General features: G+C 34.4%; 1 protein-coding gene across 1 annotated transcript; it reads right to left on the bottom strand.

Moving 5' to 3' along the window:
- Positions 1–1,150: 1,150 nt before the first annotated feature.
- LOC119682470 (low-density lipoprotein receptor-related protein 1) lies at positions 1,151–26,339 on the bottom strand. The gene is made up of 34 exons (XM_038095919.1): positions 26,232–26,339; positions 19,761–19,886; positions 19,406–19,525; positions 19,060–19,302; positions 18,648–18,899; positions 18,386–18,545; positions 18,055–18,271; positions 17,387–17,570; positions 16,212–16,536; positions 15,831–16,028; positions 15,583–15,774; positions 15,327–15,521; positions 14,720–15,270; positions 14,537–14,651; positions 12,901–14,481; positions 12,176–12,353; positions 11,823–12,118; positions 11,404–11,759; positions 11,060–11,334; positions 6,162–10,930; positions 5,855–6,097; positions 5,651–5,794; positions 5,393–5,596; positions 4,978–5,318; positions 4,654–4,919; positions 4,204–4,600; positions 3,969–4,136; positions 3,337–3,904; positions 3,002–3,270; positions 2,806–2,939; positions 2,555–2,742; positions 2,051–2,209; positions 1,857–1,983; positions 1,151–1,794 (listed from the first exon to the last, which is right to left on the bottom strand). Exons 1-34 carry the CDS (start codon positions 26,293–26,295, stop codon positions 1,645–1,647), a joined length of 13,755 nt encoding a protein of 4,584 aa, XP_037951847.1. The 5' UTR covers positions 26,296–26,339; the 3' UTR covers positions 1,151–1,644.
- Positions 26,340–26,720: the final 381 nt, after the last annotated feature.

The raw sequence follows: 26,720 nt of genomic DNA on the forward strand, positions 1-26,720 counted from the left end.
AGTACATAGAGAAAATGAAGTAGCTGGAAAGACAGACTCCCTTTATTCAGTGAATCCTATTTTTAAATTTTATTATTTCAAAATAATTCAAGATAAATTCACCAGACAATCTACCTAAGTCTACCTAAGATGATGTTGGAAAACTTCCAAAACTAACAAAGTAGTCGGAGAAAATAGGTGGCTAACTTATGTTCCATATCCAATATTGTCACAGCATTTGTCTATCATTCATTTGGTGTAATTTTCTTGCATAAATGTCCTGTAAGCACTTTTCATATTAGATATAAAAACAAAAAAAACCATAAGAGATGACTATTTTGAAGAGAGTTCCATTGAACAAATATTATATTTAAAATTTGATATTTATATTTAACTACTTTTAACTAAGGTGCAAAAATTTTAAATCTACATTAAATCTATAATATTTACAAAATATTTGTTACATATGATGCACATAAAACTAACAAGATTTATTATTAATTTAATAGTAACAAACTTTATATACTCGTATATGTATAAGTTACAATTTACAAATGCAAGACTCATAAGATTTATAATATTTTGAAGTTGTATTAATAATTTATTTTCATAAAAGAGCTACCAAACACTGCAAACAATTTGAGTATTAAAAATATTGCTTACAGATAACGGAATTGCATCTATAAGGAGTGAAGTTAACACTCCTGTACTACTATTACTTTCAGTCCATTTGAAACAGCGTCTGGTAGATGCCCACATTTTCGACACAGATATATATTTGTTTATTGATTACTTATAAATAAAATTTACATACAATATACTAAAATAGTATAAAAAAACAGAATAAATTCGTTACGTTAGCTGCAAGGGATTACGATCTTAAATATTTAAATTAAAATCTGCCGAACTAAAACATTACATTGTCGCATCACTGCCAGAACAGATCATATTTATAGTTGCATTTATCTTTTTATCCTAAATATAATAATATGTAGATACTCTTAAACTATGTCCTTAAATTATTCGCATTAAAAACAAAATTTTATATTGCTACACTATCAGTCCTTTACAGTAATTTTTATGTTAAAAGATTGAAACTTACTCATCTAGTTTTGTTTCTTTTATATATTAATACCTTCTGATCAAAAAAGAACGAGAGGCCTATTTTTGAATTCCCGCGCTTATCCAATCGGTAAATTTTTTTTATTTTCACGCTGGCAACACTAGTATACACATTCTGTCAAAGTTGAACGCATATCGTTCAACAACGTGCGTGCATCAAATTTTGTGTTGCAAAAGAATTCAAGTGTGATTTGTGTGTGTCGCAACCACGAGTATACGAATGGTTTAAAAGATTCAAAGAGGGTCGTACAAGCTTGGACCATGATGAGATCCCTTGCCGTCCAACAACTTCTGTTACTGAAGAAAACATTGAATCGGCGAAGCAGATCGTGTTAGAAAATCGTTGTGAACCGATTAGAGAAATTGCAGTGTTGTTGGGCATCTCAAATGGATCGGCCAAAAAGTTTTTTTTTGATCACAAGGTATATGTATATATAAACAATAAATATGGGGTATTCTGTATCTTTGTGTGCCTTTGTGTTTATGTATAGTTGTGTGCGTTTTTATGTAGTATGTTTAACAAATCTCATTTGTTGTTAATCATCAAAGAATATCTGGGGTAATGGTGTCATCGTGAGAGTGCTGCAGCAGACCTTTGCGTTCATCAGGCGCTGTGCTTAAGGGCTCTGACACTGTTTGCTCAACTATTGCATCAGCATACATAGATTCATAAACAGGATTCGCAAAATTCCCCTACAATGTTGCATTTGAATAGTTTCAATATAATAATTAGATTATAATATTTCAATATTTACCTTATCCTCATCATGTGTGAAAGAAGGCGCCTCGTCAACATCACCGCGATACATTGGGTTGGTAAGCATAATTTCCACATTATCGGTAAGTCGGGCATGGGAAAATGGTTGCGATATGCGATGTTTTCTATATAGTATTAAAGATATTTTTAAGAATCCAAATTTGCTGAAAACTTTAGTTTTAAAACACTTACTTCAAGAAGTATAAAGCACCACCAAAAATTCCCAACACTAATATAGCTACAGCCATAACAATAGCTAGTATGGATACTACGTTTGATGTACGTGTCTGCTCACTACTAATAGCGTCAGCACTGTCCGACACACATGGCATAATTCTCCCATTCAAACAACTACGATAAAAGTTACAAAATTGATCAAATTTATATATAAAAAATAGAACTATTGTAGTTTTTAATGGAACTGTAGTCAATTAATCGTCTTCGAAAAAACCAGTTATTGTAATTAAAAATCACAAATGCCCTGTATACTTTTGCATATGAACGCTTTCGAATTCAAAGAAATAAAATATTTTTAATATGAAATAAATAAAATATATTAAAGAAATAAACAAGTGAATCATTGAGAATGTTCCATTAGACAACATAAAATAAATAGTAATAATAAATTTGTACTGGCAAAACTAAAACTTATTTTTCACTTTCCAAATTGTAGTAATCAACACCTAATGTTCTCACCTGCACTCGTTAATTGAGCTTCCTATGCGACAAACGCCACATTCACCAACGCAACTTGGTGGTATATTGCAAGTACTGCCCTCCCATTCGCCAATACACGTACAGTGTGGTACGGTATAAGCATCTAATAGACAAACGCCGCCATTATCACAGTAATCTATACAGGGATTATCTTCGGTAACTAGCCGCTAAAAGGGAATTTAGTATTTAAATAAAATAAATTTATTCGACATAAAAGCAAAATTACTAACCTCACAAAACTCGCCATTCCACTGGTCTGTGCAGTTGCACATCGCTACGCCTTTAATTACATGACAGGTACCACTATTTTGGCATATAATACCGGTACATGGATTGCGAGATGGTATTTCTGATTCATCGCAAACTGTCAAATAAGTGTTTAATTACAATCATATATAATTTTCCTAATATATTTTTTATATTTACATTTGGGTGGACTAGAAGTCTTGCATAGATCAGTTTCGCAACGTTCGCCCACAAATCGTTCCGAACAAGTACATACTAAACGTTGTCCACGATCGACACAAGTACCATTGTTGTGACAATAATTTCGGCAAGAGTCTGATTCACATCGTTCGCCGTAAAAGCCTGATGGGCATAGACATTGCGGACCGCCTTTAGTACCAATACTGCAGGTGCCTTGATTCTTACAAAAATCATTGCAGACATTAACTTCGCAGCGTTTACCGGTAAATCTAAAAGTAGTAAAAACTGTATTAATAACCACGCTAACAATAACTTAATTAATAAGCAGTACTAACCCATCTGGGCACTCGCACTGCGTTGTTCCAGTTAATGTTTCACGACATATACCACCGTTTGCACATGTAAGATTAACGCAATGTTCGCACTGTTCGCCAAAATACATTTCGGGGCAAGTACACTTCATGCCATCCTCAGTTATCAAACAGGAGCCACCATTATGGCAACGACTTTGACATTCGGGCACGGATGTTTCACAACGTGCGCCTGACCAACCATGAGTGCAGCTGCATTTTAATGCTGGCTGTTCTAATGAACCCGGCATTTGTGGAGCCACTGTGCAAAGCCCATAATTTAAACAATAGCCTGAACACCTATAATGCTCACAAAATTCGCCTTCGAACTGTGGCTGACATATGCATTTAGGCACATGATTTATTAATTTGCAAGTTCCCAAATTACATTTAAGTGGACAATAGTCAGGTATTTCTGCGTGCGCTTTGCATTCACCACCAAACATAACAAGATCATCTGGACACTTACAAGAATACCCTACTGCAGATTCAGATGACAAAATGCAAAGCGCGCGTTTCGATTTACAAGGTTCTTTGTTGCAAGGATTAGTAACTAAATTATATAAAATAATAAAAACAATGAAATTTTATAAAAATTTTCCAATATTGCAACTGACCATTTCGATTTTGTTTAAGCGGATGTAATATTCCAATATCCGATGAACGGTAGCCCTTAAGCAGATATGTGCCATTTTCGTTTCCAAACTTATTCATTTTAATAATACTTTGGTCGTACAGTTTAATATACAGATAATCCTCAAACACATCGATTTTTTGTGGTTTTTCTATAATTTAATATAAAGAATAAATAAAAAATAAAAATATTTAATATAAAATTATTTGTATCCTTACCTTTATTTGCAAACCTTCGTACTACATTTCGATCTTTACCATTCAAACGACATGTTTCGATGGTACCTTTTCGATAATCAGCCCAATAAAGTCTACCAGTTGGATAATCAATAGATAAACTTATTGGCCAGCCAACGTCGCTTTCTACTAAACTCTTTTTATTGCTGCCGTCTAAAGAAGCCACTAAAATTCCATTTTCTAAAGTAGACCAAATCATAATACGTGACTCTGGTTCGAGTACTATATCTGTGGGATTCATTCCTGTCGACACCAACCACACATATTTCTTTCCATCAATGTCAGTGGCTAGAATTTGGTTGTGACGCGAATCTATTATATAAACCATTTGTGTAATCCAATCAACTGCTAGAGATTTTGGATCACTGAGAACGGGTATCTACAAATTTGAGATCAGTATATAAAACTAATTTTGCTAATAAATATATTTACATTAAACGCTGTTAGCTCCTTGAGGTCTCTACGTACACGTGTATTTGTATCTGATTGTGGTGTAGCTATTTTCATAGTATGTACTTTGCCGTGATGCGAATCAATCCAGAAGAGCAATGTATCCTTAGGACGTATCAGTATATCAAAAACATCAATTTTTAAGCTATCTGTTTGAAAGAAGCCTACAACTGAAGTCCCTTCCTGTTTTGCTGGTAAAATGAATCTGAATTCCTGTTCAGATGCAAGCAACAGAACTTGATCCGGACCTTTTAATAAATAAATTATATTATTTCATATATTTATTGCTTGATTTTCATATTTTACCTGAGGACAAGCAAGTGTCATTCTTTAGTGGACCTTTGTGATAACCATCAGTACATTTACAGTTATAATGGCCTGCTTTCTTTTCAATGCATATTTGAGAACAAGTACCGAAACCACAGACTGGCGGTTGACAATTCATTTCATCAGAACCATCAATACAATTATATTGGCCGTCACAACGGAATATTTTTGAAATGCAATCCTCATTCTCGCATTGAAATTGGTCATGTCGGCATTTTGGCAAAGCTGCACAAACTTCATCGGATTCATCTTCATTATTACCACAATCGTTAACTCCATCACATAAGGCAGATTTACGTATACACTTCAGATTTGTGCATCTGTAAGGAAGGTAATTAAAAGGAAAAGGAAATAGTTTATAAAATGTTTGTTGTTGATATAGCTGGCGACATACTTAAAAGCATTTGCATGACAATGTACATGTGCGCATGTTTCCAAATTTTCGTCACTACCGTCAGTGCAATCATCCCAACCATCGCATTTCCAACGAAGCATAATACATTTTCCATTAGCGCATGTAAAGTGATCACCTGGACAAGTGCAATTCACTTCATCGGAGCCATCAGGGCAATCATCATCACCATCACACTTATATTGCCTGTAATAAGTTTTCGATTATACAAGAAATCTTTTGCAAATTTATATTACTTACTTATTGATGCAAGTATTGAAAGCCGCACACTTAAATTGGTTTGCTTTACATGTGATGTTGCAATTAATTTCATCACTGCTATCATCACAATGGATTTCGCCATCACAACGATAGTCATGCTTTATGCATTTTCCCGTGCCACATCTGATATGATATCATATTTAAATTTTAAAGTAGCTATGAGTAGATATCAAATTACTTTACCTAAATTCGCTTTCCGAACAGTTGCGCATTTGGCAGTTTAATTCATCACTACCGTCGCCACAATCATTCTCATAATCACAACGCCAGCGCCCAGGTATGCATTTAGTATTATTGCACTTAAAGTATGTAGGATCACAGCTTTCTTTAGATGAGTGACATGTAGACGGCTCATCTTCACCATTTGGACAATCATCTTCTCCATCACAACGCCATGACATTGGTATACAACGCCCAGAATTACACCTATAACCAGAATATATATAAGTTTTTATCGACATAAACTAGTACGTTTCTGCACTATACTTACTGAAAATCGTTTGGTGCGCATGAAACATGGTCGCAATTGCTTTCGTCTGATTTATCTGGACAATCAGTATCACCATCACATACCCAAACAAAAGGCATGCAACGATTATTGCCACATTGAAATTCGCCTTTTTTACATATTAGTGGCGTGCAACCAGCCTCATCTTCACCATTAGGACAATCGCGTACGCCATCACAGCGTTTAACGTTATCAATACAATATGCACTTGAATTCGAGGTCGCCTCACATTTCATATGACCTTCGAAGCATGTGAACTTATCACAGTTTTGTTCATCACTGTAGTCGCCACATTGATTTAAGCCGTCACATATTGACGATGGATATATACAGTTTTTATTACCACATTGATATTGTCCTGGCTCACAATTGAAAGCAGGGCAAGATTCGGGCTCATCGCTGCCATCACCGCAATCATCCTGTGTGTCACACTTCCAGTAAAAAGGTATGCACTTGTAGGTGTTTGCACATTGAAAATGCGCTGCAGTGCAGTTGGCTACACATGACTTCCCGTCTTTGCCTAAAATAAAATTATTTGGACAGGCGCATTTATAATATGGTGCTTCAGGTGAAAGTAAACACAATGTTGAGCATTCCGCTGTGAGACAAGGATTTGGAGTTGTTGGTTGTTGTTGTCGATACGGGTGATAAATTCTTAAATCCATTGGTCGATGTATAGTAGTAATCAATGTTGAACAATCATGTCCATTATATTTGTTACAATATTCTATAGATTTAGTTTCCCAATCAGACCAATAAATTTTATCTTCCCACACTGCTATAGCGAATATATGATGTAGATTTAAATTTGGATTTATGCTACGAGCAAGTAGTATGCGCACATTTTTGCCATCTAAATCTGAGACTGCTATAATATCCTCACGAGCATCGCCAAAAAACAATTCATTCGTTTCAAATGATATTGTTAAAGCATTAGGCCAACCAAGATTTTCACGTATAATTACACGAGGATTTGACCCATCCATACCAGCTTTGCCAATGTGGGGTGAATCGCCCCAATCAGACCAGTATATGTTTCGGTTGAATGGATCTAAAGCCACTCCACGCGGTTCACGCAAGTTTTCGTTTATCAAAACACGTCGGTATTTTCCATCCAATTTCGATACTTCAATAGTATCCAAGCCCTTGTCGCACCAATACAAATTTTTTGCCACCCAATCAACAGCTAAACCGTCGGGATTTTTTAACATTGCTTGATGTAAAGTTAACATTTTGTTTTCATTTGGGCAAAATCGTCGAATTGTACTAACCGTCGAGTTTACATCGGACCAAAAAAGGCATTTCGAGTCCCAATCAAAATCCAATGCAACTGAGTTGGAGAGTTGATGAATAAGTATTGAACCATTACCTCGCATGTCTACTTGACGAATATAATATCGATTGGAAAATATAAACTTTACAGTTTCATTACTGGTAGCCTTGCAAGTATGTTGATCTTTAAGCTCATAACCTTTAGTACAGAGGCATTTGTATGAACCGTAAGTATTAACGCAAATCTGAGAACATGGATGCTGTTCATTGCATTCATCCACATCATCACACAAATGCTGATTTGAGCTATGGTGCTTGTAACCTGGGCGACATTGGCACTCATAGCCTATAATTTTATCGACACAACCATGTTCACAAAGATCCGGAATAGCACATTCATTAACATTGCATAATTCTTCGTCTGAGAAATCTGCGCAATCATTTCTGCCATCACAAAGTAAATCTGCAGATACGCAAGCACCATTTTTACAACGAAAATCGTCATTTCCTGTACACAGAGAAACATTACACAGTTGTGGATCCTCGTCAGAACCATCAGCACAGTCTGGTTTACTATTACAAGTCAGGTTTTTAGCTATGCACTCAAGATCGTGACATTGAAATTCAGTATCTGGCGCACAAATTTGTGCATGTGGGAATGGTTCACAATTTTCATACTCATCTTCTCCATCTGGACAATCGTGATCGCCATCGCATACATACCGGCGATCCAAGCAAATACCATTACTACAAAGAAAAGAAGGTGGTGAACAATTTGGTATATGTGGCACAGAAGCAGCTGCACAGTGCTCTGCTTCATCCTCTCTGCCAGGTGCGGGACAATCTTCTTCACCATCACACACCCATCTTTGTGGAATACATCTTCCAGATGATTTGCATTGAAAGAGGTGTGGTCGGCATTGACGATTTGGACACTGACTTCCCTCATCTGAACCATCTTCACAATCTGGTTTACCATCGCATTGATAACTGCTGGGAATGCAATTGTTATCACAACGAAACTGATTTGGTTTGCACTGCAAGCGACAACCAAGCTCATCTGAACTAAGTGTTCCAACTCCATCTTTACAATCATTTTCACCATCGCAACGCCACTTTTCATTTATACAACGACCGTTAGAGCACTGGAATTGCCCAGGACCACAAGCTACCTTTGTTATATGGTCGCAATCTTGTTCGTCACTACCATCAGGGCAATCATTGTCGCCATCACAACGCCAAGAAGGCATGTAACAAGCTGTAGAGTTGGCACAGTGCTCAAACAGTGCATCGCCGTTAGGACATTCGCGTGGAGCGCAATGTTTCTCGTCACTAAAATCCTTACAATCTCGCACATTATCACAGACAAAATTTTTAGAAATGCATTCACCACTGGTACATCGGAATTTTTCGGGTTCGCATTTACATAATAACTCAGTTTCATCAGAACCATCACCACATTGCTGAATATTATCACAAGTTTGATTTTGTGGTATGCAGCGGTGATTGCCACACATAAAGAAATTTGATGGACATTCACGCAAAATACAATAGCTACGAGATTCATCTGAGCCATCCAAACAGTGCGTGATATTATCACAGGTTAACTCCAAAGGCACACATTCTCCTGAAATGCAACTAAATTGCTCTTTACTACAGTTTGTATTCTTTGTTTGTAAGCAACGGTGGCCATCGGGAGCAAGAACACCGCGCGTACATTGGCAACTAGCAGTACCATTTTTGCTTAATATACAAACATCTTCACAGCCACCATTTAATATTTTACACTGATTCGAATCGCAATTGACGGTAGTGTTCTGTACAGCAATGATCCCCATGGGTCTGCCTATATTCTCTCGCAAAAACACGACATCTGCACCAGAGTACTTATTAGCGCGTACCACTGCATGTAAGACCCAATCGGTCCAGAAAAGTAAGTCCCCATAAACAGCCATTGAAAATGCATGTTTAGGAGTTGAATGCGCTAACACTGTACGATGAGTACCGTCATAATTTGCTCGTTCAATTTTGTCCAAACGTGCGTCGACCCAATACAGCTTCTGTTCCTCAAAATCCATTGTTAAACCATTTGGCATCCTTATGTCTGTGCGTATAATAGATTCCACGCCAAATCCTGTAACGTAAGCACGTTGTATTGAAGGAGTGTCCTCATTCCAATTTGTCCAATATATCATACCCATGCAAGGCTCCACAGCAATACCGCGTGGTTTGTCATTAGAATTAAGTACCAAAATTTTATTCACTAATTGCGTATTGTTATCAGGATTTTCATGTATATACTGTAAGTCTAAATTTCGAATAGAGGCATCATTATTTGAAGTCCAGAACAGCATTTCATTTACAATATCGAAAGTTAAGCCTTCAACACGACCTTGATGACTTACAAGAACTTGATTATTACTTCCATTAAAATATACTTTGTTTATAGTACTCATCTGTACATCTGAGTAAAATATTAGATTTTTCTCATAGTCGTAAGTCAGCGCGATAACATTACGCATATATGTAGTGTTTTGGATAGCACGCACAGGTCCGTTTTTGTTTGTGTGATCTGTCATATGAACACTTTCTATAGTGCTGCGGTAGGAAAATAATAAGAAATTCTCATAAGGTTCGCATGACACACCATCGCTAGCAACCCGACTGTGCGAACAAGCGCAGACAGCACTAGTGCCGTTGTATAGACAAAGCTCATGACAACCACCGTTGTTCTCTGCGCAGAGATTCGTGCCCTTTTGAACACGTTTCGAAAACACCTTCAGATCTTTTAACGCATTACCCTCTGATCTTAAAATTTCCTTGTAGTCGGAGATATTGTGAATAGGAGCTACTTTTATACTACCCTTGTTATGACTATTATCAGCCCAATATATGTAGTCGTCTAACTTCGCTAAAGCAACTGGATTTTCTAGACTATAATTAAGCATAGGGGTTTTTAAATTACCGTCATAATCAACTTTCATTATGGTATTTGTATCGCTTTCACACCAATAAACTTTAGTTGCATCGATGTCCAAAATCAGATTGCTAACGGTGTTTGTCTGATTTACTAATATAAACGACTGACTGCCATCAAGGCCAGTGCGTCCAATAATGAACTCCGCAGCATAAAATAGCAATCCTTGAACGGGATCAACAGCCAGGGCAGTTGGCTTATCTACATTTGAAACAACAACATGGCGAAAGGATCCATTTAAACGTGCAACTTCTATGAGATTGCGTTTCATATCACTCCAATATATATTGCCAGCAACCCAATCTACTGCTATGCCACCTAACCAGTCCTGTTGCTTTAAATCGGATGTCTCTAAAGGTGCTAATATATCCATCCGTTGTGTACCATCACGTCTGATGCGTGAAATAGAACCATGTTCAGTATCACCCCAGTATAAATAATCTTCAGATGCATGATAATCAATAAAAGTAGCTAATGAAATAGATGAAATGGGACCAAGAGCCTGTAAATATATGTGTATAATTGTACTTTAACGCATAATCCTCAAAAATTATAATTTTAATAGTAAATTATACAAATACTACCAATAAATACTTGACAAAAAAAAATTAAAGACTTATTGTAAACTTACCGTCATCTCCTCGAAATCTGCTAAATCAGGTTTGTCAGGATCGGGTAGATTTATTCCTTTCAGTTCATGATTTGAATAAAATATAAACTCAGGTATACCAATACATTTGGTTGGATCAATAACATCAATACTGTATCCAATGGCGCAACGGCAAACATGGGTCTCAGCTGAGGTAGCTAAACACAGTTGTTCACAACCTCCACGTTGTGGACCAGCGCATGTATTTGTTCCTGTTTGAGCTTCAGCATAGAACATCTTTAAAGATTGTATACTTTCTAAAATTTAGCATAAGATAATGGTTTATTATTGGAGTATTTTATATAATAATTGTTGGTAAAATTTACTTGTATTACTACGGAGAATTTTCATATCCTGGCAGGTGTCCTTCTCGCAACCCATAATCACACTGTGTATGTTCTCAGCAAAATACAAAGAACCATTGTATACAGTCACTGAACTAATAGTCGTTACTTCACTTGCAGCCAATGTTTCCAACACAGTTTTTTTGATAATATCATAATAAGCAATACCGGAATGACCGTAAACAAAGTACAAACGGTGTGAATCAAAATCCATTGTTAAACTTTGGATACTTTTTGTTCTTTGATGTATAACGTTACGCCCGGAACCATCTAAATTACTTTGTTCAATTTGAAAGTATTTCGATTCTCGATCCGAATGTACCCAATACATTTTGCCACTAATGTATACAATTTTTGTGTTACGTTGCGATATTAGAAGATAAGTTCGCATTTATACTTACTTGACTGGATCCAATGCTATGCTCTCTACCATATTTAAATTTTTATGTATTTCAGTGACATATTCTCCTTTCAAATTGCTTGCCAATATGCGACATTTTGATTTTCCACTAGAGAAATACATGTATTTGGTAATCCAATCGACAGCAAATCCATAAGGTTTTTGAATATCTGTATTTATTATAGTATCGATAAGTCCGTTGGATATCCCAGCTGTTTTTATTTCATTCAGTTGTATATCAGACCAATAAATTGTATTGTCGTCAACAGTAAAATCAATACGCTGAGGAGCCAATACCTACAAAACATAAGTAATAATATAGACCCATTTTTTTGTTTTGAATATGTGGGTTACCTGCGGAGACTGTCTTATTGTTGGTATCGTGTGGTGGTTTGGTTGCATAAGATCGATGCCACGAATTTCATCACCCATTATAAAGAGTAAAACTTGTTCATTTGGTACACATGTACGATTATTTGATGGATCTAAACGCATTACGTGTGGGCACTCACATTTGAACGTTTTCTTTGTGCTTTATATAACCAAAGTTAAAAAGAAAAAAATGAAGATTAGAAGAGCAAACAATATTAGGTATATATTTAATAGTTCAAAATTGCGACTTAGTATTAGAAAGGTGAAAGATCCTGTATATGTATTTAATATTAAAAACTGTTAGATTACAAATTGTCTGGAAGCGTTAAAGCAATCGTATCTTGGTTTAAGTTATATAATAATATTTGGAATTTTTTACAATTCGAAGTAAAACCTAAAAGATTAGAGCTAAACTTTCAAAGTGTAATTTGTATTAATTTGTTGATATAGTCAATAATTTTTAAAGCAACAATTTTTTACTTCATAGTACCAATGCATCAGTTTGAATTAGATATCTAGTGTTATAAGTCCGTACTAAAGTTTTAAATTGATATAAATTATCACAAAATCTTCTGTATTTGAAATAGCAACAAATCCGTATGTAATGAGTTTGATTTATGTTGGTACGGAGTCTCGTATTGCTAGTTTTCAAAATTATAATTCAGAACAGCTGTATTTGGACTAGAGTCTTAAAAATTAATAGTTACCTCAGTAGGCACAAATGTGAACAACCGCCGTTGTTATCCCCACAGGGATTAGGTGCTTGAGGCTGGCGACTGGAATGGAGGATTTGTATCCCAAATGGCTGAGTTTGTGTTCGCTGTATGACTTGTATATCCGAACCGTTCCATTTATTAGCGCGTATTACAGACGTCGTACGCCAGTCAGTCCAATACACATAATTTTCGAATACCGAAATAGCAAATGGATGCGATAATTTATCTTTATCAGTAAGCACTAAATGATAATCTGAACCATCATATTTGACAGTGTTAACTGAATCAGATTTGGCATCAACCCAGTATACACGTTTTTGTGTGTAATCCAAAGTTAGGCCATTTGGCCAACCGCCGGATATATGCGAGGTTGTAGCTATAGTACGTCGAAATTCACCAGCCATAGAGCAACGTTCAATACGAGGAAAGTTATCATCCCAATCGGACCAAAACAATAAACCTTCACGTGGATCAAGAGCAATAGCACGTGGACTCTCCATTTCACCAGCAATAAGCGTGCGACGATAACTTCCATTTAATTTAGCTGCTTCAATTTGATCTAAATTTGAATCAATCCAGTAAAGATTCATCCCAATCCAATCAACAGCTAAACCCTCCGTAGTTGATAAACCAGAGTGTACAACAGCTTCTACTCTACGCAAACTTTCTCCAACTAAATGCCCTCTATAGATTTTATCATCTATCACATCAGTCCAAAAAATTTGCACTGATTCATTGTTGTAGAAGAAATCAAGCGCTATTGTGTTGCGAAGTGCCGTATAAAAATTACTTACTACAGAAGTTTTCAAATTCACACCACGTATTTCTTGACGATTAGTAAATATTACATATGGTTCATCAGCAGCAGTACTTTTGCAACTGAAATGATCATATTGAAGTGCAAATTCCTCATGGCACTTACAACTGTAACCTTTTCCTGTATTTTCGCATATTTGCGAACAGGTATCCCAGTGCTCACATGAATGCTGCATACTACATCGTTTTCCATTGGGTTGGAGATACATATGCAGAGGACAAGAGCAAACATAACCTTCCGGTGCGTTATGACAAGAATGCGAACATTCATGAGATTGTTCACAAAGTTTGTCAGCACAACGAAAACCTTCATCGGTAGTATCTTCGCAATCAATATTACCATCACACAATTGGTCAATAGATACACATTTACCAGAAACTGCACAAGCACGGTCCGGAGCTTCACAACTAATTATTGTGTCATTGAAATCAACTTTAGATTGATTTATATGAGTACAATTAAACTCATCTGATTTATCGAAACAATGGGATATGCCATCGCAACGTAAGAAATCAGGTATACATTCAAAAGGATCTGTGCAACCAAATTCAAATGGACCACAAATTAGTGTTTCTCCTAAATCAATGGGATGATTATCACTCTTGGTTTCATTACAATTTGCCTCATCACTAAAGTCCAGGCAATCATGTATTCCATCACATCTGTGAGTAGCTTCATTATAACAACCTACTGGTACGCAATAGTTTTCACCAATACCGCACTCAAATTCACATCCATGTTCATCGGAATTATCGCTATAATAAAATTATTGATTAAATTGTATTGTAAATTGTATAGAGAATATATTACCCGCATTGATCAACACCATCACAAACATCGGAGAATGGACGACACTTATTATTTTTGCATTCAAACTCTGGGCATTTTTCCTCTTCAAACATTTCGTCGGAAGAATCATCGGGACCTTAGAAAATACAAAATAACCTCTGATATAAAAAATATAAGTTATTAACTATTAATCTTTCTACTCACCGCAATCCACCTCGCCATCATTTACCCAAGATAGTTGTATACATTTGCCACTTTTAGCACAAGTAAACTCATTCGAATTGCAAGTATTGGTTTCACAATTTGTTTGATCGGAACCATCAGAGCAATAAGTAATGGAACTGCACATAAGTGCGCGTTGATAGCAACGACTATTGCACACGAAATGCAGATTTAAGTCACATATTTTTGGATTGCAAGGGCCATCTACGTCACTGCTTTCATCACTTCCATCATCGCAATCATCGAAACCATCGCAGAGATCTTTACGATCAACACATTGTTTAGATTTAGAGCATTGAAATGCAGAGCTGCAATTTTGGGGTGTATCAACTTGTGGAACGCATTGATTTTTAGAGCCGTTTAATACATATTTGTCGGGACAACGACAAACTGGTCCTTTTGGGGTAAACAGACAAACACCTGGGCATTTTGTTTGTGCACAAGAGTTATTTTGAACAAGTGGCTGAGTGTTTAAATCGAATATTTTCAAATTCGAAGTCCGCCCACGTTCATTGGAATGAATCTCAGAAGTACTAAAATTATTCATTTCTATATATTTGGTTTGTTATTCATTTGTGACGGAACTTACAAATTTTTTACATTACTTTTGGTAGCGTGATGTACATTAAAACGACGTATTGTACCATTTTTGTTATCAACCCAGTAAACAAAACCATTATAATAGGCAATGGATAACGGATGATACTGTTCGTCTCTAAATAAAACTACTCGTTCCAAGCCTTCATAATTCATACGTTCAATAGTCCCCTCCTTAACATCACACCTGAAACCGTTCTTAAGTTTAAGCAAATTTTTAAATCCATTGATTACTTGCATGAACCTACCAATAAATTTTTTTACTGCGATGATCAATGTTTAAACTCAAAGGCCATTTAATTGGCATTTCTTTTGTTGACTCTGCAAATAACTGTTTGCGTGTGCCATCCATCCAAGCTCCGTTTATAGTGGCTTTCTTGGAAAAAGAGTACCATTGTGACCAATACAACATGCCTGTGATAGGATCAATTGCTATCGACCTACAGAAAATTATATTATATTTATTGTAAACAAAACTATTTCAATCAATACTTACATGGGTTCATGGCCTATTGGTAGACTTACGATCTTGCTCATGTTGCTCAATGGTGCAACATGAATGCTTTCCACTCCACCCCAATAAATATTTTGTGATATCCAATCGTAAGCTAAAATTGACACACTTTCTGATACTTTAGCAATAAGTTGTCTTTCCGAACCATCTATAGATTGACTTTGTATATGTAAAGCGTTCCTAAAAACAGAATTAATCAAACTAATGTATACAATATATGCTCTTACAAATGTACTATAAATTCTTAATTAGTTATAATCCATACTATATGTAAAAAATTGAAATGAATTGGTTTTATAAAACATCTAACTTAAAAAATATTACAAAAATATTTCCACAAGAACCTAATGAAACTTCACTTACGAATTCATTTCGATGAAATACACCATCTTCTTCCGTACATCAACATCCAAACCCAGTGGCCAAGTAACATTATATATTGGCACCATTGCGTCACGATATTCTCCATGCTGAACATCTTGATTCGTTAATGGTACACCTGTGATACTGCCCAAACGTTGCTTGGAGTATAGTAAAAATTTGTCATATCGAACGAGCTCGCAATCTGTCCGATTCCGTAATTTATATCCTGACGTACACATGCATTTCGCAGTCGCAAAATTTTTTGTCCAAAACGGCACACAAATCTGATTGCAATTGCCATTGTTCTCACGACAAGGATGTGCAACTAAAAAATACATGCGAGAGAATAATTTCAAAAATTAAAAAACAAAAATATTTTCAACAAATTCAAATTTTTTTTGATCTCTGTTATAGTCATAGGCATACGTTTATTATTTCATGGCATATGCGGATTACTGGCTAGATACAGGGTGTTATGTTTAAATGTCCTGGAATTTACAATGTATTCTAAAGTAACAAAACTTTCGCAGTTCCTTAATGTATATTACGATTAGTATAAGTTTATCTTCTTATTTATTCCAACAGTGATAGGGAGTGTTCGTTTTCTTCTCATAGCCCAATACTGCGAATTCTCATATTAATGATTCTGTGCTATGTGTATCCGATACGATGAGCTATCGTTTTCCCACGTAAAGATTACCATTTATTAAGTCAAGTGTTCTAAGGGTCCTGATCATTACCTAAGTAAGTCAAATCTGCATATAAGATTAATTTAATAAGTCTAGTCTAGTTATAATTAGTTCCTCAAGCTCTCTTGTTGAATTATTTGCCGAGCATTCAGCAAAAAAGCGGGAGGGTTGCACACTGCTAATGTAATTGTAAGTTTTTCTATTTGAAATATTGATTTGTGGTGAATAAGAACTCCTAAAATCGAAACTATTTTCAAAAATAACTTAGTTACTATTGTGCAATGATAACATAGTAGTAGAGCATATATACTATTCCTTGCCATTCCTTGCAATAGTCTCACATTGTACAAATCAAGTTTTTTCCTAGCAATATGAATTATGTAAAAGCAACTGCTAATTCTCCGTACAATAGAAATATGTAATTTAATATAGATGTATCTAGTGGTTTTGTTTGTTTAAGTTAGTGTTTGCACACTGTAAACTTACCCTCTGGTTGCTTCTGACGGTGGAATATTCTGAAATCGTACGGGCGTTTAACATTTTTAACGATTTGTTCAGCCTTAAGGGTAAATTTGTTCATGGTTATTATCACACTATCAGTCCAAGGGGCAATGTACACAGTATTCTCGAAAACTTCAATCGCATGTAGGGACTTAACAGGAATATGTGTCTGAAACGAAGAGAAAAACAGAGCAAGAAAAAAACTTTTAAATAACGAAACGAAACGAAACGAGGCAGTCAACAATTTCAAAATTCTGAAAAAATGAATTTACAATCAAAAGCGGACAGAAGTGAATATTATTACGACTCAAAGTAGTAATGGTTACTTATACGGCACGTTGCTCGTTTGATTAAAAATTCAGTTCAACACTCAGCAGTGCATGGATTTCATCTAAAATGCCCACGCGCCAAACGTGCTACACTAATAATTAAAATTCACTCATACATCTTGTAGCAAACAACAACAATGAAATCACTGTTGCGAAATCTTATAATAAATTTACTCCATTGCATCGACGACTTCATATCAGTAAAAAGCTATAACACCTTTACTATTTGTCGACAATAAAAGTACATGCCTTCTACTTGAGGCTATTTAATCACACTTGCAGGCAGTCATTGCTACCTTTTGCTACCTTTTTAAAGGTACTCACATCTGCAGTTTTCTTTAGCGACCAGCGCTTGTGTCCTCCGTAATCAGTGCGCTCAATAAAATCCTTATAAATATCAATCCAATAGACATGTTCATTGGGCAGATCCAATGTCACACGGCTCGGATAGAAAATTTGTGTTGATACTATCACCGTACGGTTGCTACCATCAAGATTGGCACGTGACAAGCTTGGACTCCACTCGGTAAAGAAAATGAACCTGCAAGCAAAAATAATGATACAATTAAAAAATTAAACATGACTGCAACCGCAACAACCACGACAAAAGCTTGCTTTTGTTGGTTTTTTTGCAAAAGCATTTCTTATGTTTTACCCTTTAGTGGGATCCAATACCATGGAGGAGGGACTATTCACCTCCTCCAATATAACGCTGCAATATTGCATGTTATTCGTGCACATGAACATCAAACCAGGCTCATTACTTATGAAATACCAATTTCCCGATATCCAGTCCAAACGTAATTTATCGATGGCTACAAAAATAAAACAATAAGCAATGCACATTTAAAAGGTCCAGCAATGACTATGACTACAAAAGGATACTTTGTTTTCATTGCTTTTTATTGTGTACTTACAATGCGTACAAGTAATTATTTCAGGTAGTGGCATTGTCCAGCTCACGCTTAAATCATCGATGCGATGACATTTCATATAAATAGTCGTCCAAGCACTGGAGTACATGGCGCAGAGAGTGCGATTACGATGCCAAATTTCAATGGCGGATACATCGGGTGACTCAAAGTGTCCTAACAACTCGCCGGTTGTGTTTACACGACGCACGTCCGACTGAGTTACGAATACCAGTGAAGCATTCTCCGTTTTGGGCACTAAAAATATTACAGAAATTAGCGAATCACTGCAGTATAGGTAGCTAATGTTAAGTGCCTGCAGGCAAAATTATGCAATATATAGTAGACATACTTACACGCACACATACATACACATATTAACATGCATACATACATTCAAAAAGTTGGCTTAACTTACCATTTATGGCGAAGCAACGATTCTTTTGTTTTAGATAACCTGTGGCACAAGAGCATTCGTATGAACCTGGCGTATTATGGCAGAACTGGTCGCACATTCCCTCAACGGAGCACTCATCATAATCGACACATTGTGTACCGTTGACAGGTTCTTGCCCAGGTGGACAATAACAAGTTGGACCTTGCGGCGTTAGTTTGCAGTTGAAGGAACAATTTAAATTGGCACATTTGGCATCTTGAGTTTCTGTAGTGAAAAACAGAGCAAATACACAGTTACTTATCGCCACAGTTACTTATAGAATATGGCGAATTTATGTTAAAATGTGGGAATGTTTGCATTTCCTTACCACAATTTAACTCATCATTATCACAGTCCCAGACACCATCACAGAAACGCGAAATATCCAGACAGACACCATTTTTGCACTCGCTTTGGTAGGATAAACATTTAACAGTATCCGAGGGACCTGCAAATGCAAATGTAGTAGTTGCGAAAGTATATTAAAAGTTTTGGATGACACAATATTTGGAAAATTAAACTCAATGAAAATAACTGAAAGTTATTCTATATAAAATAAAGATAATACGACTTGAAAAGATGTGGACGGAAGAAAATCAGGCAAAGTATTAAGTTAGATTTTTCGGCATTTTGAATAAAGTATTTTAAGTTGAAAGTTCTTCTTAGAGTGCGATGTTACTTACAATTTTTTTCATCCGAATTATCAGAAATGCCACAGTCTAATTCACCATCGCAAAACCAATTTTTGGGAATACACTTCTGACTCTTTTCGCACTGAAATTGACCCTCATTACACTTGGATGCATTCGCTGAAACGAAGAGAAATAAGAAACAGATTAAAATACTGTGCTTTTATGATACTTGAATATCTCGTAATTTAACTTAAATATTCCTATATGCAATATATTCTGCACATTTACAATTTAGTGGAATGCATTATATCTTTAATAATTTTATATTTATATTATAAATAAGTATTTATATACGTATAAATTTATACTTATACGTATAAATTTATTTATATACGTATAAATTTTTAACGAAACGAAACAAATGGAATACAAGAAATCAAGACTTTACGATGACGAAAAACAACGCTTTCCGATTAAAAAGTATCTGGAGTCAAGTCAATTTTAAAGAACTTTTCAGATTTAATTTGGTTCTTTTTGTTAATCGTCTTTTGTCATGGAATCAAAAATGTCCGATTCGAAGTTCTGATTCATATAACATATAATTGCGGATGATGAGTCCAAGTTAAAAAATAGTGTCAAATTAGTGTATTATGTTTACAAAGTGATTCATTATCTTCCTTGTTTTATTTATAATTACTATTTAGACTGCCTCGAATATAGAAAGTCTTGGGATTCATATAATTTTTCAATCGGAAGATTGCAACTTTTAGTCTAATTTTCTAATATAAAAATTATTCCTTGTCTGAAGAAAGCCAAACATCGCCACAACAAAAGTTTAATCGTTTGTTTTTTGTGATAATTCTGACAGTTTCTACAGAAGTTCTTATTGGAGTACTCAATATGGTCACGTATATATCTTTCAAACAACAATCTATAATAACAAACATAAACAGATTGACATTATTTCTTGTTAAACTTAATAGGGTTTGACTTTTGTGACATGTTTTCATACAGAGTTGCCTTGTTATGTTTGGAAGGGTTGTTCTCTTTGCTAGTCACGCTCTACCTCTACAGTTATTTTTAGTCTATTAATGCGTTTACTGAAGGATATAGGAGTTAATATGAATAATACTATGAACCTATATAATAGTACTGTATCTTACCAACCCATTATTATCTATACTATTTGCCACGATATCATTGTAGTTGCAAAAGGAAAACTAGAGAAATATTCTTTGTTGCAGGTATCAGGTATTGAGCGAAGAACAGCATCATACTTTTTACAAAAGAAACAATTTTACATGACAGCTTTTTAAGTGCGAATTTTGAGCACTTTTTGGTTACAGGCTATCTCCTCTAAGTTTTTAGAGGTGTGTCGTATAATTCTCATCAAGTTAAGTAGTCATCAAGTAAGTTAAGTAGTATATATATATATATTTGGTATATTTTGTCTATATTATGGTAAATAGAAATCTTATTATTAAGAAAATCTAGTTAATTTTAATAAAGGATTACAATTTTATCGTGTGAATACGTTTTCCTAAAATCAATAGAATTTAAACCCAAACTCTAATTTTAATTCATACTTCAATGTTTTTGTAAGTTGACTAAGATATATTTCCAATAAAATAACTTCAAGCGAATCTCTTGTGCCAAATGAAATGTCACGCTTCTTAAGTCGTTTTTTTTTATTTTTGTTTTAAAATTGTTATTATGATTATTGGAACACATTTCCAAAAGAATAAAAACTAAAACTGTAGAAATTTTATGTTTTCTGAGATATTTATGATACTCAAAACGTAAGAACTTAAGGGCACACTCATAACTTCGTCAAGACAATATGTAAATGAGATTGCATGTTTATAGCTTCCCGGGAGCTCAAACTCAACTGGGGAATCGTCTGTTATTTGCATCCATTTAACGCTCCAGCATTCTATGAAGTCTTTAGACACCAATAAAGAATATAGTATTTCATTTTTCCAGTTTCTTTGTATTTGTATTTATTTGGTATGCTGTGCAGCGTTTGCACAGCACCAAAAAGGAACAACTTCGAATCTTTTAAATAATTTTAAAATTTAAGTGATCATTTACAACATAATGTCTCAAATGCAAGCAAGTGTAAATCCAACTAAGACCGGAACATTTTTAATTTTCTAATGTAGCCGTGAGACTCTCCTTCCACCGCTCTAAGTAACTGGTGGCATGTTTGAATTGTTTATGAGTAAAGTTTGTACATTTTGCACTTAACAGGAGAAGTCTGTACTTCCAACAAATGTCAATCAAACCAACAAGAGCAAATAATTTTGATGTAAAATAGCAAAAAAGTTTACTATTTTAAAATTAATGTTGTTGCGCAAACTTAATGGGAAGTACAAGTACAATTCTCAGGTATTCCCATTAGAACTGTGTGAACATTTTCACCATTTTCAAATAGATTACCTAAATCTTTATTGCTCCAAAGTATTAAAATATTTGTATATAACTATACAAAATATATAAAAAGCTTTCCTAAAATTAATAATTATTTTTCAGTTTTATTTAAGGACTTTAGTCGACATGGTGCAGGACTTACAATAGACAGAAAGTGAAGAAATTTGCAAAGTCTTCCTCAGAACTATCCTCAAAACCATCATCACTGCAAAGATGACGAGATTATTAGCGTTTTAAAACTATCTGTGAGAAATATTTAAGTTTAATATATTTTACGATATTTATGGTATATATGGTATATATAATCCGCGTAGAGCTAACTATTTACAATGCATCGAAGAATTGAAATGGAATGATGGATTAAGAGTCCATTTAAATAAAAACAAAAGCAATCAATTAGCAACGTTCTATGGAACTCGTACTTTTATTTGGTTATCAAATACCAAACATTATTTATAAAGATATTAATTTGAGGCATGTAATATTCAGATTTAGGAATTTCAACTAAATGATGGTTTATTGTATAGAAATTTTGCAAACTGAGCTTTACGGCGATAGCATATAGAATCATGTTTAGCTGTGAACCTAAGCTCTGCTTTAATGCCTTAGTAAGTAATCAAAATTGTCACACTTGGGAGGGAAAAAAAACCTTCACTACTGTCCATACAACACATTTCATACAAACAAGCGGATCAATGTACTTTATGGGCTACTATACTTTATGGCGTTACAGTTATCGCCGATAAATAACGCTACAGAAACATAATTACTGATTTTTTATAGCATGGATTAGATAATTTCCACTTGGACGATAGAGGCTCCAAAAACATGCCTCACATCTTGTGATACAATCAATTTTTAAAAAAAAAGTTTAATGATCGTGCAATTTTGAAAGAAGCTCAGATCTATTTTCAAAGGTCAGCAAGACCATGAAATAAATAATGGCTGATATAAGTCTAGATTTATGTATTGGTATTAGTATTTCAATTGAAAAGAACGTTTTCTAAAAAATTTCTGGAAAAAATCACTTTGATTAAATCATTTAAAAAAAAACTTATTAACCAACGTTTATGTTAAAGTAAAAACAAACCAAAGTTTTTATTTAATCACGATTTAGATTAGAAAAGTGAAGCAAACCACTACATCAATAGTACATATTTATGCTAGCAAATAACTCTAGCTTATTAGAACCTATCCAGTTTTTCGAATGAAAGGTAGAAATTCCACTATCTCTCTTAAGACGTTCCTAATATCAGCCGATGGTCAAAAATATTCCTTCTAGCACCCAAACGGTTACAAAGCACCCTGACGGTTACAAAAAATTTAACTAAAATTCGAATAATATTCTGTTACCTCAGACAATATGACCAGACAGTTTAAAATGACCAGACAGATAACCTACTGTGAAGGAACGTAGATTTATAAAATAGGATAATCTTAGTTAATGTATTACTTTAAACGTTTTTTTAAATATGATTTAATATAATTTCATTAAATATCAGACACAATGTAAATTTTCGATATTCTTATTATAGTTTTCAATATGAGATGTAAATTACGATACTCATCATAAATCGAAATGAAAAATTAATAATGTAGATTTCAAATAAATTATTAATTTCAACAATCGATGTTTCTCAAGATAAATCAAATGGATAGCAAATGAATTTATAGAATTATTCCAACATGATGGGTTGAAAGAGTTCACTGGTATTCATAACATTGCAAATAAAGTTCACATTCGCTTATTTACATTCGTCTGAAAATGAACGGGACAAGTTCAAAAGTCCGCTACGTTGTCTATAAATGGAATCAATGTAGAGCACCTTAGTGCATGGGAATAGAGAGGCTTTACAATCAAATAAAATAAAATTATAAATTCCATGGGTTGTAATTGCGGTAGCAATGCACAATTTAACTTAACGAATAACCTGCCAAGATAAAAGTTTTCAAATTTTTCCATAAATGCATTCATTCGTCAGTGCACTGTTGACAGAGCAAACTGAATGAACTGAACAAACTGAACGATGTCTCCAGCTTAATTTATTTCAATTTAGGCTGTGGGGTGGACAATAGGCAATATCGATGCAATGCGAACTGATGTGATGTGTTACTATGCCCTGATGCCATGTCGTGAAGGCATTGTCGTCTCATATAATTAATTTCAATGAAAACGTAGACATGTGACACTTGATGAAATATTTCAATTACCACAAGTTAGTGCCGAAAGACGAAGGGAAAGACGACAGAAGTAGATTCCTTTTAATAAAAATGTCTAAACAATAACTAAAAATAAAATAAGTGTAGAATTTTTCAATTAATAAGTGTAGAATTTTTTTTAGTAAATAAATAGTATTTAATCAAAATACAAATGTTTTGTAACTGATGAACTCATAATTGACTTAATAAAAATAAATTTCAAAAATTACAACAGGATACTATACCGTTTTAGAATGGTTCTATTATCAAAAATATCTAACTAAGATAAAATCACATCTATTTAAAAATTTAAATATACAGATGTAACTCTTGACTAATTCAAAAATAATTGTTAAACAAAATTAGAAATAGTTCTTTTAGGGAATAATAAATAGCCTTTCTATAATATTCAGATTTATTAATGATCCACTATCACATATAATGAAACAGACATAAGCAGTATGGGCGTAGCCAACGGGAGCATATTCGGCGGTTGTCACTTCCTAAAAGTGCACAAAAAAGTATTTCATAACGAATAGATGGTCTATATGATTTGCAAAATTATCAAAATAATATGTATGGGTTTTTGTATTTACAGGCAGTTTAGTGTAGAAGTTCTCGATTCTTCGATGTAATATTCTTTTTATTTGCTCACCAGTTTACCACATATAGACGGAAATTTATTCTTATGTAGATCCCTTCTGGCCTGAAAACAGTGTTAAAAATATATTTATACCTATTTTGCATTTTATATTCTTTAAACATTAACGCTGTACTTGCATGATCACAACTACTGTAGCTTATGATCGCTTTCATCCAAGGAAGAGGAAGAAAATGTTTATAATTAATTCAACGGGTTCAACCTTTGTCCAGCTATCTTACTTACGTAATTTCATAAAAATATATTATATTTATAAGAAGTTTATTTAAAAGTAAAAAAGCATCAAGGCCCTATAAAATGTAGATTTTTTTATCAGCGATACGAGACAAATCTACTTGTCTTTTAGTTTTTGTGAGTTTTTTTCTGTATTACGTTTATTTCTCTGTGTCAACCGCAATTCGGAATAGGGGTTAGAATATTCTCGAAATCAGGCATGCCTATCGTAAAAAGGCGACCACCCTGTAACTTTTTGGAGTTTAATTAGTAACAAGCGGTTATTACCCTAACAGAGGTGACAGGGAGTATCGTTTTAGTTGTGGTTAACAATTAAAGTTACGCAGTAGGAATGTTAGCATTCATACTTTCACTCAACGTGGTGTTGCTTTTTTTTTAACCGGGTGTTTTGACCCAAAGAATAGCTGACGTTTAGATGTCCAAACACATAACTTTTATTGATATTGATAGAATTTATTCCAAGAGTTTAGAACACTGTTTTTGAATAAAATTTTGAAAATATAAGTATAATATACTTTTCGAAAAAGAAATATTCGTTATATATTCGTTGAAATGACTAAAACTTATAACCGATTACCTATATCTGAACTCGGAACTCAGGTTTTTTATCTTTTTGCAAAGCCATTTATTTAAATTGAGTATATGTTGAATGTGAATAGCATGTAGTACTTTTTCAAAATGTATGCATATCGATTCAGATTTATTATAGACACAACTGTCATAAGAAATGATAAACCAAATACGAAAAAAAGTGTATTTGTCTTTTTTAACATCTTTATTATTTTTCCGCTTATGAGGATACACAAATTAGTCAGTGACATGGGTGGGACTCTGCAGAAAACCCCCAGCTATCAAACAGTAAAAGTGCCCAAATGCACTAACTTGAAAAAGGCTCAACATAATATTACTTTTTTCATATATGAACATAACAGCCTCAGTAAGACGTGGCTTATCACATAATGAACTTTCTAGTAGTATACTTCTATAACCGAACTTACCGCAATCGTGCAGCTCATCGGAACCATCCACACAGTCGCGTTTAGAATCACATTTCCAGCGCATTGGTATACAAGGGCCGTCGTTGCATTTGAAATATGATGGCGGACATGTGGCTGAAAGAAGAAAATATAGGAAAATTATTTCAGTTATGAAACTGGTGTAGACTTTTCTTGAGAAAATTAATCCAAAACGAAAATTTTAGAATTGCATTCTAAACCGCAAAGGATAGAAGAAATTAAGATTTTCATCGTGTGTGAATGAAATTTTCATTCTCGATGAAAAGGTGTATGTATGTGTGTCTAAGCTCGCATACTCTCATAAATTAGTGGCGTGCATATGTAAAGTCTGGAACGTGCCAGCATTTTAAATGACAATAACAACACAAGAGCAATAATGTTGGTTGTTTGTTGTTCGCGGCACTAAGAAACGTGACTTAAAATTTTCGCGTCATTAGCAAAATTTAGCAACTGTAATAAAAAAAGCGACTA

The sequence above is a fragment of the Teleopsis dalmanni genome, chromosome 2, assembly GCF_002237135.1.
Source record: "Teleopsis dalmanni isolate 2A chromosome 2, ASM223713v2, whole genome shotgun sequence".
NCBI classification, from domain to species: domain Eukaryota; kingdom Metazoa; phylum Arthropoda; class Insecta; order Diptera; family Diopsidae; genus Teleopsis; species Teleopsis dalmanni.